Raw genomic sequence first — 15,424 nt, 5'->3', positions numbered from 1 at the left:
ACTGTGGAAATTTACAGCAAAATGGAGCCTGGAGTCACATGGGCCAGTCCCTGCATACTTTGCTGAGTCACAAGGCGTGTCTGCCTTCTCTCCATGGGTCCATTGTGTAGCTGACGGTCCTTAATGGGCCATCAAACAGGCTAGGCAGAGCTAACACCAGCTTGTCTGGGAGGCTTCCCCCAGAAGCACAGCACAAACTTGAAATACAGACAGCATAGAGCCAACATTCATAACTTCAACTAAAAATGATACAGACATATAGACAGCATAATTATAATCAGCAACCCAGAACCTGGTCTTAGACACCTTATATGACCCCCTTTACTTAGGATTTGGAGCCACTACAGGACCTTAGTTGCAACCCATGTTCTATATGGTCCCCATTTATATCAATAACGTCACACCTAGTTTAACTAAAACCGTGGAATATTTGGTCACCTCAGAGGCCTCCAGCCTTCTCATTTATTCCCACTTCCAGCAACCTTTCATCTGCTCAGAGGCATGAGCACTGTAAGATCCCCCAGTCCAGTGAGAATAGGATCTATGCCTTGTGTTAAGGGCAAGAGAGATCTGACAAGGAGGGAGAAAGGAAGGACAACAACAGAAGGAACCAAAATAAGGGAGGACTTTAAGCTAGGGCCTATGGTGGACACAAGAGGAAAATGACTGTAGTACAGAAAGACAAATGAAAAGCAAATCCTGGCTGAAGTCTCAACATCTTTGGAATTCCCGTGCTGTGCGCCCGATGAGCCACCAAAGGCTGGCAACTCTGACATAAGGGATAAAACTTCAGTGTCATAATGGGGGCACATCATAGCAATGGGACTGAGTAATTTGTTCAAAGTCCCCAATGAATTAATTCATATACATATTTATCTTCTGCATTCATGCCCAGAGAGCAAGACTCACAAGGCCAGCAGAGTCAGTACTATTGTCCACGTTGCAGGAGCTGGAGTAGTGCCCTGGTCTATACTTGCTTGCCCCAATGCTTAAATTCAGACCATCTCACAAGCTAGACTTTTAGGAATTAAACAGAAATCACACAGGAGTGTGACTGGTTCTTGGATACAGTCCATTGATATTGGTGGCATAGGAAGGACAATCAGCACACAAAGGATACATGGGATGAGTTTAGAAAACCTCCCTCAAATGGACAATACTGACAAGTACTCAACGATTTGTCTAGAGATGGGCTTGCACCAGGACCCCAATCCAGAACTCAATGGACCTTCACATTCTAGCTGTGCAGCTTGGCAGTCCTCCAGGCATATACAGGAGTACTGAAACCAAAGGAGGCAACTGCTACTGATTTCAGCCTATGGATTACGCACATAGCTAGTCCCCTACGCAACCTGAGCCAGCTGCCACCAGTCCCTCCACAAGGCCAAGTCTGCTGCCTTTCTTTCCCCAGTAGAGACCATGACCATCACAGACCCAAGGGAGCAGTCTCTGAGCAGGCCCTCTATGGAAGGTCAGGAGCTTTGCTTTCTCTTCTCCGGGTGGTACTGGTTGCCCTAACATCCAAGGGAAGCAAGAGACTTTTCTACAGCCTCCTAACTACCTGTTTTAATAATCAAAGCATCTGTTATATCTGTGCCTCTGTTGCTCCATCTGCTGGGCTACCCTGGCCCCTGAATCCTCTGTTGTTCTTTTCCTTATCTCCAAATGCTGTGCCACTATCTTCTGCCCTGGATCACTCTTCCACTCTCCCTAGCTCCACCTTGTTCATCACTGTGCCTCTTGTGTCTAGCTTCTACCCACCTCGCTTGCTCCTTCCTTGTTCTTGCCAATCCCCTGCCCTCACCACACCACACTCCCCTCCTTCTCATTTCCCCTCTTGGGGATCTCATTGGGAACTTGTTTCCTTGCTCTCAAATCCACTCATCTCCATCGCGTTCTGTGCATCTTCATTCTGGTGATCTGTCTCAGTCAAGGTTAGTGCACTCCCACACCACGTTTTAGGTGCAACTGAACCATGAGACTAAATTAATCAAGACCCACATGGTTTTAGGTGAAAACCACCAGCACCCCTGGTTTCAAACAGATTTGTAGATCTTCTCAAGTCTTTCAGTGAAGCCCCATAAATTGCATTTAGTGACATTGTGTTTGTATGTTGCAGGACAAAGCTGCCCAGCAAACTGTAAATCTGTTCAATGGCCGCTACATCCAGGAGATAAACTTACAAAACTATTTGGTTTTGAATGTTTTACATGCACAAAGAAACAGCTGACATCTAAAGATGCATACATCTAAAAATCAGTGTTTTTGCAAGATTAGAAATCTTACACAATTCAACTACATGCCCAAGATTCTGTTATACTTACATTGCCTCAAATTGTGTGTTCTGAAAACTACAAATGTATTTTATAGACCACTACTCAATTAAGGTAAGTGACAATAAGGAGAGAAAGGGAACTGAGAACCTTCCTCTTGCACGGCACTACATTTTGGAATATGATGAAATATGGGAAGGAAATAAAGACATGAAATACAAGTTTGAGAAAACAAGGAACTTAAGGTTTTAAATATATAATTCAACTCACTTTCCTGTGTCTCAAATAACTGAGATTTCATATTATGTCTGAATGCTGCAAAACTTGGGCACAACAGGGGGCGCCAAGGACTAATTTTTTTTTTAAATAATTTTAAAATATTTTGATGAGCAAAATAAGGCAAAGTGATAAAAATGTGCATTGTTCTCCAACTTTAAACAGCCAGTTAAGAGATCTGTACTATGTAAGAATAGCTGTCCCATACCAACACATTACATGTCAAGTTTCAGAGGAAGATAATTTGCTAAATTATGAGACCCTTGAAACCAGGATTTAGAATAGATCCTTTGATATGCTGGTGATGTTGGCGGGCTTCAGGGTACTAGAGCTCCAAAACTAGCATTCACAGTTGTTTCTTGCGCTTTCCTTTAGTTGTTAGAAGTAGCCTCACCTTGTTTTGAGTTGACATCTGAGGGGATGTGTGAAGGGTGTGACCCTGGAGAAAAGTGCTCGTCGCTGTAAGTGATAAGTGGGGTGAGAGGGTGAACTGCATGTGAAGGCTGCACCACTGGCACCTTATTTGACTGCAAGAGAGTAAAAACAAGAAGTATTAGTAATAATTCTCAATTCTAATAGGTTTTTTCGGGGGGGGGGGGAAGTGGACACTCACGGTAACTTGTTTTAAAAAGATTTGTATTACTAACTATATTTAACCTTCTTGCTCCTGAACATAGAAAACATGGGACTCTCACCTGCTAGGACAGAGTGCTTTTGAGGGGGATGAGGCATGACAGTCAAGCTTGTAGTGGCAGCCTGAAGACTGTTGGGGTGGACCAGATAGAGAGGGTGCTGAAGCAACAGCCAGAAAGTTTCTATGGTTAGGTAGAGAGACAGCTGCAGCTGCTCTTGGGGGGCCTAGTGGAGTGGGATTATGGGAAGAAGCAAGAGGAGGAGCTGACTGGTAGGAGGGCAAGCAGAGGCCAAGCAGTCCATATAGTACCAGAATACACAGCAGAAATGAAATTATGGGAAAGCTCTACACCACCAATTACAGTTTGCATTTCTTCAGCCTTGAACAGCAAAACCAGTCTGATCAGTGTCATTTTTGTTTGACATCACTGTCTGGTTCTTATGTATTAATACAGTGCTATACTGTTGAAAATTTCCAACACTGCTGAGGTATTGTCTCCTTCCTTCTGCCCTACTCCAATTCCCCCAAAAGAGTGATGAATTTTTAAATAAATATTTCAGTTCATAGCAGGGAACAGAACAGTCCCCCACAAGAGTGTAACGTAGGGTATAAGGAGTTGACAGTGTCCCTTTAACAAACTAGGTTGCTTATGATCAAAACATACCAGCTCAATTTCTGGAGAAGGGTAGCACCAGATCCCTGCTGCTTAGGTTGACATGTACTATGTTTCTAAGAACTGAAAAGTGCTAAGAATGCGTGAGAAGACCAGTATTGTCGTGTTATGCTCCCAACTGGGTGTTGGGGGAAAAAATACAGATATAAATAAAACACACACTTGTATTTGATATTTTCTACAAATTAGACAGCCATTAAAAACAAAAACAAAAAGTCTTTGCCTGACACACGCAGGAGTGGCCTGAAACTGAAGAAACACCACTAGCAGTAATTCTTCTCACAGCCCAAACATTATCCCCAACACTTTACAAAAAACAAACAAACAACAAAAAAACCCACCACCCTAGAAAACAACGGTTTTGGGGACTCAACCAGGCCATGTGCACAGTACCTATTTTCCTACATATCCTCATTCCTCGCTTCTCATAGCAGGACTATGCTATAGTAATCCTAGCATGTAACAGATCGATTACTCATCATTTTTACCCCAGTATTCTGTCTGCTACCCCTCCGCAAAAATAATTATGCTACAAACAGAGGTTTTAAATTAAAAATGAATAAAGTAGTCAGAACAAAATGCTCTTAAAGCTCAGCAAGGACACTAACTGCCAAATATTTGGAATTAAGAAAAAAAATTAAGAGCCCATTGAAATTAATTTTATTTGAATCCCGATATTCAAACCCTGGCATCATAATAGATTTTAGGACTATATTTCAAAGTCTAAATCAAGGATTTCTTTAGACTTCTAGAACTAGAAGCGTTAAGTGGATAACTATATTTAAAAAAAGGCTGATAAAAGTGCATGGAGGAGTGTGGCTGGGAACCAGTGCAGTATTTTCTGCTTTCCTTGTTTTCAGAGCACCACCTTAAGGAACTTGCATTAGAAGGCAGTATCTTCTTAATGTCTGACCTATCCCTCCAGTCATATAGCTCAGAATCTAGTGCCATGATATTTTGCTAAATTATGCTATCCTTGCTCTCCTCTTAATTTTACGGTTTTCAGCACAGATTTGCTTTCCTGTGGGAAGGAGATAAGAACCTGAGGATTTTAATTTAAGCTTTGGCCTTGTCTTATATTTTGCAAGATGGAGAGAGAAAGCAGCGCTAGTAGGTGTTTTAAAGCCAACAAGCATTAGGTCCATTTTTATGACCAAATAATAGAAGCAATATAAATTTTCAATAATATGTAGGAGTTCAGTTCTAAAGGTGATCGCTCAGACTGCTGTTCATCCCTCCTTTTTGTATAAATTAAATAAAATAGGTGCCAAATTTCAGATGATTTGCAAATCATGTCTCAGTCTTTAGCTGCAAGATTCGTGCATTGACTCTCCAATCAGCAGTTACTTTAGCTACAATAATCAGTGTATTGTAGGTCTGTAGAGGTGTTTACATCACACATCAGTTAGGCAGTATTGATTGTTCAAGTTTGGTAACTAACCTTTTGTACCATGTCGAGTACAATTAGTCTGCATGTTCCACGGTAGCAGGGTTACTCAGGAATTAGTTTTAGATATTATCCATTTATGCTTTTAGTTAGCCCTTCCTTCTATACTCTAGGTCTTCAGTGTCCTGGTGACTTATTTATTTAAACATCTTATTTCACACACCATAGACATCAGGTTATCCAGCGTGCCTGCCACATGCTGCTTTTAAGTACTTGGAGTAGGTAGAGCATGTTGTTTACCTAGCCCCCTCTCAAGAGCAGCGAGTGCATCACTCAGTAGCTTCTGTAAGAGGAATGGTGGCATCAGTCCACTTCCTACTGGATAGTTGTCTACACTAAAAAAAAATTAGCCAGAATGGATGGCAAAGGCCCCCAAGGACTGAATGGACAGACTACTGAACAACCCACTCACCTCTAGAGATTGTACCCTATATATGAGGAACTAGACACATTGGTGATGGGATTGTGGGGAAGGGAACTTTACCACCATTGCGTGTGCCATTACCATCCTAAGAACAGAGGAATTCCCTCTAAGTGTCTCAATCCAGCTATTACAATGAATAGAAAATTAGAACCAATGGATACTCTTTTAGAAGACTGCCATTCCTAGAAGTACCAGGACAAAAAGTGATCTTAAATCGGCTGATCCATGAACGGATACTCCTTCAAGTCACTACTTGCCAGAAGTTGCATTTCTGGTAGTGGCTGTGCTTGAGACCCCATAGATTCAGATTACTTATTGGCAAGTAGCAAAGATGTACCCCATTGTATATATCTCTAGATTTCATTTCAAAGCTGGGGCATTGAATCAAACTCTGCTTGGAAAGTTTCATGTTCAGTTTCAATTTTTAAAAAAATGTATTTTAATCAAAGTTCTTTTGGTGATCACTGAGGAACGCCAACGTTCCACAAACTCATTCACAGAAAGGGATTCAACCTGGGCTCGGTGTTCATTAAAAGCCTTTTGTAAGTCTGGTATTAGTGAAAAAGTGATACTGTGCTTTACCCATTCATTTCCCTCAATCTTAAGGCCCGTGACTGGGCTCTCCAGGGTATGGGCCCTCATGGGCTGAAAATCTGCCAGAAGCAAGGGGCAGAGATCAATGCACATCACCCAAAACCGTCACTCTACTGAAGAGGCCAGAGTCATCTCACCCTGATAATATAATGGGATGGGCCAAGCATTCAATCAGGCCTGGTCTAAATGGGTGGGAAAGATTCCGAACATATGAATAAGAGCTGATATAGTTATGCCACTATTATTCCCCCATAGACACTTTTTGCAGGATACAAGGGGGCCTTTTTTCAGTTCAGGTTGCTTGGGGAGGGAGAATATCTATACTGTGTACAGCTATATTGTGGTAGCAAGCTCTCAGTGCCTCTTCCAGCAGGGTTCTTATGGAGCCCTGATCAATTTTTAGAGCTGCCTCTCAAGTGCGTGGTGCGTAGAAATTCCTGAGGGAGGACACCAGATAGAGGTTTCTAAGGAGAGGGAAGTGGAGTCACAAAAGTGCAGCTTGCCTGTATACACCCAAAGGGCGTTTTAAAGTTAACCTACAAATATCAATTTTCATCTATGGCATTTCATCGCTATATGCGGCATTCCACCAATCTAACAGAGGAATATTATAAAAGTTGCTGCCAAGTCAGTGTTCTTATAACATGATACAAATCCTGCCTAAGTGTTAACTACAATACTAAGTGATAACTGCTATTAATCCTGCTCATGCTGAAAAGCTAGCAAGGTTTTGTTTTTCACTCAGAGGGTCTCCTTTCCAGAGTATATTTTATTCATGTATAATGTGACAAGACAGTTAGAGGGAGGGTGGGAAGAAAAAAAAAAGGGGGGGGGGGAGAACGTGGATTTTTAAGTCTTTGCAAAAAGAGATGACTAGCTAAATCATGTAGAGAATGTGTTGAGTTCCATCTCTCTCCAGGCCAAAGCCAGAGGTAATAGGATGTTGTACTGGAGAGCATCAACAGACACAATGGCCACAATCTAGGTCATGTAGAGTAGGAGAGGAAATCAAATAATTTGGTATCTCTTCTTGTACAGTTTGATAAAGGAAACCAATTTTCAACCATTTTAGAGACTGGTTTCCCTTTATCAATTTGTATTATGGACTGTGCACATCAGCCTTTCCCCAATTATTCTATAATGTAATGTACTTTACTGCAAAAGACGTGAGCAATTCAAATAGATCTGAACCTAGGGCCTATCACAGTTTGGGTCATAGACACTAAGCTCCAGGAAATGGAGACTATTTATGCCTTCTATGTTTTGCACAGTATTCAGTATAGACTCAGTGACTACACAATTTAAAAAAAAAATAGCTTTTACTACCACATACAAGTTTCAAGGTTTAGATTTTTATACTGGTGTGATGCTTGTGTGTGTACAACATACCTTTCATCCCAAATAATTTACAAACTTGGAATCTAATCCTGTAAACCCTTAATCATTTGATCAATCCAGTTGAAGACAATGGGACTATTTGCATGACTATGGAGCACTTTTGTGGACTGGTAAGAGTTTCAGGAGTCTGTTCCTATAAAGGAAGTTGAATCCCTCATTGAAATGCAATGTTTGGATACAATACCATAAAGCAGTTTATGATTCACTTCTTAAAATATAGGTCTTTTAATAAAGTCATACATATGCTGAAATGGCTCCTCACCCAACTCCCAGATTGCATATAAACAGACTGAAGCCTATGTATTTGGGGAGGAAATGAGTAGTTAAGCATGTTGATGTTTGTATATACGAACACCCATTTCATTATTGTATTGGAAAATACAGTTGAACTTAAAATTTTCCTAAAATTCCACAGAAAATTAACAACTCCAACTGTTTTGTATGTCAGTCTGTACCCCAAAAAAATGACATGCCTTCTAAGAGACATGCCTTCTATCAGTCCAGACTTACTGAACAAAATATTTCCTCTGCTGTTTAGAAGAATGCTGTAAGACACATACATAATCTCATTTTTGTGCAAAGTGTGGAAGATACCCTCCCATAGGACAACAAAAAAAACCACCACACCCCCTGAAGAAGCAGAGGTTCACAGATTTGCAAACCTAAAAACCTGTGTTATGCTTTAAGCTACCTTGTCATAGAGATGTTATACTAGGTACCATTAAAGGTTAATTGCAAAGAAACACTGAAGCCCATTAACCTGAGTGCATGCCACTTATACTCTCACTGACCAGGCTCAAAAGGGCAGTCACACCTGAACAGCTAAAAACTAACCCTGCTCTTTAAGGTTGAACAGAGTCATGTCACTGGCTCTCTCTCTGTTACCTAACTAGGGTGATCAGATGTCCCGTTTTAATAGGGACAGTCTTGTTTTTTGGGACTCTCTTATATAGGCGCCTATTACCCCCCACCCCCTGTCCCGTTTTTGCACAGTTGCTATCTGGTCACCCTATACATAACAGATAAACCTCCATTGGAGCATGGGGTCTCAAGTGCGTGGTGCGATTTTCAGTATCCCATGTACGTTAATAGCTGATACTTAATGAATCCTCTCTGGGCCACTTCCACACGTCATGGAAGTTTTGCCATTACCTGTGACCTCGCACAATGATACATCATTATTTGTTACTAGCATAGTGCTAACAGACTGCTAGATACTTTGCAAGCAGGTAAGAAAGTCCCTGCTCCAGAGAACTTGCAATCTAGACTGAGAGGTCACAGCAGAGCTGGCTGGCCTGACAACTAAAGAAAACAAACACACACACACCAGTTTGCTTCACTGTGCATGCTGAACTCCTCTGACATCTTGAGACATCTCCTGGGCATTCAGACGACACTGGTAAAGTTACTAGTGAAATATTGGATGTTGCCTTAAAGTAATTCAAAATCTTACAACTGCACCTACTATTTCCACAAATGAAAAACAAAATGTGTTTAATAGAAAAATAATAATAAATACAGCCACAAAAAGAAACCACACTTTTCTAGCAGGATCTTTCCCATGTACAGAATGTCAGCCTAAAATTTTTTTTTTTAATGAGTTTATGAGCAGAAGCAGAACATTTTTAAGAGTTAATACAAAGACAAACAGGTTTTCTGGCTGATGGCTTTTTCTTTCACAGACTACTAGGGCTTTATCTACATTAGACTTTAAGAAATCTACCATTATGACATTACCACAACTGGAATTTCATTGTTGACAATTTCCACAAAACATTCCATTGTAAGAAAGGCTTTAGAGAACATATTCCACATATCTGCAAAAAGAATCTAAGCCAAGCTTTCGGAAGTGACTAGTGATTTTAGATGCCTTACTTCTTTGGGGCCCAACTTGAGATATCTTAGAGGGGCTTGATTTTCAAGCAGTGAATGCCCAGAACTTTCTGAAGAGTGCATTTAAAGGTGCTCCAAGTTGAGCAACCAATAATTGGGATATCCAAAAGTAGTCACTTTTGGAGAAAAAAAAATCTTGGCCATAATTTTCACTTTCAAAGAAAAAAAAAAAGATTTAGATGAGCATTCCTCCAACACCACTCAAGAATACATTCAAATCAATTCATCTGAGGAGACTTTGGGGGGATAACAATGCCATATATTAGATTCAGTTTAACTCCTAAACATTTTTGTTCTATTTTTAAAGGTCTGTGAAGGAAAAATGATTAATTGAAGCTTCAGTGAAAGCTAGCAGCTGTAAGATATCCTATATGCAACAAGTGTGCAAAACTATAAAAAGCCCAAGACTGAGCCACCGCAGAAATGTTTGTTGGTTAACACTAGCGATGAGTCAAGCTGTTTTGGAAACTTGCATTGAGCTGAATGGAGACTTTGTTCCACCAGGTGCTGAAAGATATTAAATTAATAATCTTCCAGAGGGCTCCTGTATCCATGATGATGAGGAGTTAACAATTGGACAAGGAGTTTAAGGAAGATACAACCTATGATCCAAACACCATGAGCAAATGTGGAGAATATGGGGGTAATAAGTGGACAGATACCCTTATTGAAGAGGAGTAAAGTTCATGCAGTCACCCTCATTCATTTCAATGGTAGTCACTGCATGTATTAAGTGTGTATATACACATACAAACAGCCGCCACCAAATCAGAGGACTGAGTCAAATCAAGTTACCAGATTACCTTTGTTGTTTTGGGCAGTACCTAAACAACTAGGTAGCTCTGATATTTTATTTGTGACATCCCCACCACCACCCACAATCTGTTTGCAACCTAGAGGGGCTTTAATCCCAGTCTTTGTTTGAAACCATTCCAGAGAATCCTCATATTATGTCAAATCCCTTCATTTGACATAATCCAGGCTGACCTGCCCCATGGCCTGATCTCAGCTACACAAGTTTCTGAAGTGCAACCATCAGTAATTACTCTGCCTCTAGGCTAAAATAGCTCTGAACCTCAGCCACTGGACGGATACAGTGGTATCAAAAATATAACAAGACTCAAGGAGTCAGAAGTATAAAAATGATGTAGGAGTAAGATAGCCTGCCTATACTTTACACAGAAAGGAAACACCAAAATGCAATTGTTCCACTGGCTGATTTTTATGTTCCATTGGTAGACACTGTTAAAATACTATCTGCACTCTACTTGTTTCATGCTGCTGTTAAGAGATGAATTTAATTAATACAACAATTATATGAACTTGCTACAGTGACACAGAATTCAGTGGTACACCTGTTTTATAGATTACCTCTCCAACCCGATCCCATTGGAACCTCTCAGACCACTCTGCTTTTCTCAGCAACTGTAGAATATTTCATATGTAATTTATTTTCTCTTTTTTCAAGCAAGGCATGTTTATGCAGATTAAGTTATAATTACAGCTGAAACAATAGCCAGTGAAATAGTGTTACTATGTTACACTCACAAAATTCACGTACCAGGGAGCAGGCACTTGCAGAGGGGCAAAAGGACCTAGAAATTAATTTGATCCCCAGCCAACTTAAAAACATTAAATCATTATCAATGAGAGGCACCATGACCTGGATAGCAAATTCATGTTCAATACCCTTAGCAGGGAATATTCATGCTTTGTCCCTGAAAACAGAGTTGCTAGTTTAAATAAATATAAAAAAAAATACCACACACAACCACCCAATATTTGACACGTTAATGAAAAGTTTAACGAATAAGAATTTGGAAAATTTCAGCTAGATCCCCTAGGGAAAAACACAAACACAAACACAGCATTGCTAACATAGCAAGTGTTTAATTCTCTCTTAAAAGAAGCAGAGACCTTGTGGGAGGGGATCTCCTCACCTGAGAAAGATTTTTGGGGGAAAAGACATCTGACACTTGGTATCCAATTTTGTCAATTCCAAGAGAAGTGTTGTGCTCTGACATATCAGAGATTAAAATTATTTTTAGTAAGGAGGATTTAGCAGACCAAGAGAGGGGCAACCCCAAAGGCAAGGGATATCATCCCAATCTTCCCATCAAAACAGTGACTGAATTGTAATGGATTTGCAAATCCTTAGGTTTATGCATATGAGGACTGGTTTTGTTCCAATAAATGTAGTTTTGAGCAATGTAGGTGGTGAGGAGCCTAAAGACCTTCATGAGGTTAGCCTCCCATTGCCACAAAGTTTTACAGGCAGAAACAAGACTTAACAGGTGGGTGAAATGAATGTGTGGGCTGGATGGTGGGTAGAGAGGATGTGGGTAACAAGAATAGAATGTTTTAGCATAAACTAGCTACATGTAGGTATAAAATGATGATCAGTGTCATAGTAATTGCAACTCACCACTTTACTAGCAGGTATTAGATAGTAGCTTTTTGGGGACGTCCTGGCAGAGGTGTGGCAAGCTTGAGATATCTAAAGTTCAAGTTATTTTTCCTCCTCCCACCAAAAAAACATTTACTGACAGTAATAATTTTTATACAGAATGAACACTAAGTATCCTTCTCTAGGTGCTTGCAGAATGAGGACTCTTCATCTGACATGCAGAGATTATTTTAAAGAGACAATAGAAAATAATGCTATACTCAAAATGTATTCAAGTCTCTGAATTACTGCATGACCTTAAGTGAAAGGTAGCAAAGATGAAGAGGACCAGACAAGGACAACAAAGATGGTTAGTGATGCAGCAAGAACTAACATAATGGGTGTCCACAAAAAATTAGGTTAATATACCCTGTAAAAGTAAAGAGTCACTGGGGGTTTCAGGAAAGTATTCAAAGTTGTGAAAGTCACTGTAAAACCTGAACCAGACCATCCTTTGGCCCTGCTTCATAACATGACAAAAAGCCATTTAAATAAGGTATATGTATAACTAAGAAGGAAAATGTTTAAGTGTATCAATCCATGGATTTGCTACTCCAGCAGGGCAGAGTCAAATACTGCAGCCACTCAAATAAGGGATTGATTAGTTTTATAAAAAAACTGATACACCTCTATCCCAATATAACACGACCCGATATAACACGAATTCGGATATAACGCGGTAAAGCAGCGCTCCGGGGGGAAGGCGGGGCTGCACACGCCAGTGGATCAAAGCAAGTTCGATATAACGTGGTTTCACCTATAACGTGGTAAGATTTTTTGGCTTCGAGGACAGCGTTATATCGAGGTAGAATAGTAACTAAATCTCATGCTTTAGGGGATAAACTGATCACCTGCAGAGTCAGAAAGGAATTAGTGTGCAGTTGCAGTCAGACAACTAAGTTACCGAGTTGGGGAGGGGGGGAGAAAGAGAGGGGATGTCCTCTGAATTAGGCATTCACTACAGAGGCAAATACCCAACTTGGACAAAGTGGTCTGAAATGGTATGGCAAATCCTATATTCTTATGCACAGGAGGTTGTGAGGGTGCAGTAATTCTCTTCATCCAAAGAAGCTAACAGCTCATTTTGTAAATGAAGTGCTACACATTCAATATCACTCTCCACCTGGAGCTTTATGCAAGACAGGATCAGAGCTGAGATAGCATGGGAGACCAAGAGGATATAAGGGAAAAAAGCAGCCAGGGCCAGGCCACCAGAGCCAAAAAGCAGATGACCAGTAAGGGGCAGGGAAATGTGCTAAAAAAAAGTCTACCTTATTGCAGAAATTGTCTGCCATTGCTAGGGAGCAGAAGAAAGCAACTGGTAACTAATTTAAAGGAGCCTGTTTGTCTTCTAGCTGTCCTCTAGTTCCTGGGCAGCCCTGTAGCAACTGGCCATAGCTGCACCACATGGGAAGACAGTCTGCGGCAGCAGCATCCAAACAGATGTTTTTACCAGTCACCCAATGGGCTAAGGGGGCAGATAATAAGGAAAGAGACAGAATGGGGGTGGGGGGGAGGTTAATATGTGAATGAAGAGGATGGGAAAGCCCTCCCTCCAGAAAAATGGGGGTGAGGGGAAAGCAAGGGTGGCAACTTAAGAAATGCAGGTTGTGGGAAGGGTTGGAGGCAAAAAACCCTAAATTTGTACTTTGGGGCCCATCAGATGCATAGATTTCAAGGCCCGAAGGGGCCAGTATGAGCATTTAGTCTGACTTCCAGTACAGTAACTTCTCACTTAACGTTGTAGTTATGTTCCTGAAAAATGCGACTAAGTGAAACGACATTAAGCAAATCCAATTTCTACAACAGAATGAATGTAAGTGGAGGGGTGGGGGGTAGGTTCCAGGGCAGCTTCCCTACTCTGCAAGCACCAGAGGCGGGGCGGGGGGGTTCAACCTTCAGCCCACCCACTCCTCTCCTTCCCCCAAACCCCCACCCTTGACCCACCTCTTCTCCCCCCCACTTCCTCCCCCTTTACTTTGCTCGCTGTGTCCTAGCTCCTCCTCTCTCCCTCCCCTCCCTTCTAAACACCAAGCCAGCTGAGTCGCCCCGAGTCCTCGCTCCTCCTCCCTCCCTCCTCGCTACTCCTCCCTCCCTCCTCCCTCCCTCTCCTGCCTCCCGAATGCTGCAAGCCAGCTGATTGCCGCAGGAAGGAGGCGGGGGGAGGCGTTGATCCACAGAGTCTGCCGGCAGGTGGGAGGCGCTGGGCGGAGGGGGCTGTAGGGAGCTGCCAGCTGTGGAGAAGCCAAACAACGTAAGCTTGGAGCATTGCACAACTTTAAATGAGTATGCTCCCTAATTGATCAGCAATGTAACAACGAAACAACATTAAGCAGGACGACTTTAAGTGAGGAGTTACTGTATAACACAGGCCAAAACCCATAACTTCTTTTTGAGCAATACCATATATTTTAAAAAGACTATATTCAGTCTTGATTTTAAAAGTCTTCACATTTGGAGAATCCACCATGTTGCAAAGTAAGCTGTTCAAATACTTAATTACCCTCACTGTTCAACAATGTGCACCTTATTACTAGTCTGAATTTGTCTGGCTTCAGTTTCCAACTACTGGATCTTGTTATGCGTTTTTCTGCTAGAAAACTATTATACCCCTGAGACACGGCGTTTCCAGCATGGCCAGTTCAGAAAGGATGAGAACCCTGTGGGTCTGCAGACAGTGACATGAGGTGGGTTACATAAGTAGCTTTGGATTTGCTTGCTGTTGGTATGCTTCGCAGTCAGGTATTTTTAAAATCGGTCAGAATAGAGTTTGCAACACATTGGCAGGGACATAGACCAGCATATAAATCAGAGTTTTAAGCATAAAAATAATGGAGCAAAGAGCTGGAAAATGATGGCAACACACAAGGAGGAGGAGTGAGACTTAAGTGCAAGCCAGACTGCAAAAAAGAGGTTCATTCTGTAAGGTCTACATAGTTAGCACATGGGAGCAAGCACGGGAACATTGTGAACAAAGAATGAAGGGGGGAAAAAATGAAAAATGCAAAAAATGAGTTGATAAAGACCACCACCTAATTGACCAGTTTTAAGTAGCTATTAATTGGTTCAGATTGTACAACATAGAGAAACAGCAAAATTGCAGACAGGTGACCTGTAAAGGATTTTTTTAAGAGAGAGTTTGTGCCCTTTTGCAATTATCATGCTACTTGTTTATTAGCAGTTTTAAGATTTAAAAAGAATCTGGCCTTCTTTGGTTTTGCTGGATGACCTCTAGCTGGGGCGGGGAGAGGAGGAAGACAATCTCAGATATGATTATTGTGAACTGACACCTTAAAAAAAAAAAGATGCCTTTATTCCATGTGTTCAGTAGGCACTGGAGATAAATGAGTGATTTAAGAAATAAAG

The 15,424-nt window shown here is 41.3% G+C and overlaps 1 protein-coding gene across 9 annotated transcripts in view; it reads right to left on the bottom strand.

Annotated features, from left to right (window-relative positions):
* LEF1 (lymphoid enhancer binding factor 1) overlaps positions 1 to 15,424 on the bottom strand; it is a 101,056-nt gene that overhangs the window by 40,872 nt on the left and 44,760 nt on the right. For all 9 annotated transcript variants that reach the window (XM_045018760.1, XM_045018762.1, XM_045018761.1 and 6 more), the window contains one exon: positions 2,944 to 3,076. In XM_045018760.1, the coding sequence (XP_044874695.1) occupies positions 2,944 to 3,076 (133 nt within the window). The remainder of the gene's footprint in view (positions 1 to 2,943; positions 3,077 to 15,424) is intronic.

The sequence above is a fragment of the Mauremys mutica genome, chromosome 5, assembly GCF_020497125.1.
Source record: "Mauremys mutica isolate MM-2020 ecotype Southern chromosome 5, ASM2049712v1, whole genome shotgun sequence".
NCBI classification, from domain to species: domain Eukaryota; kingdom Metazoa; phylum Chordata; order Testudines; family Geoemydidae; genus Mauremys; species Mauremys mutica.
The sequence above is the reverse complement of the archived record's forward strand: the minus strand, read 5'-3'. Positions and strand labels throughout refer to the sequence as shown.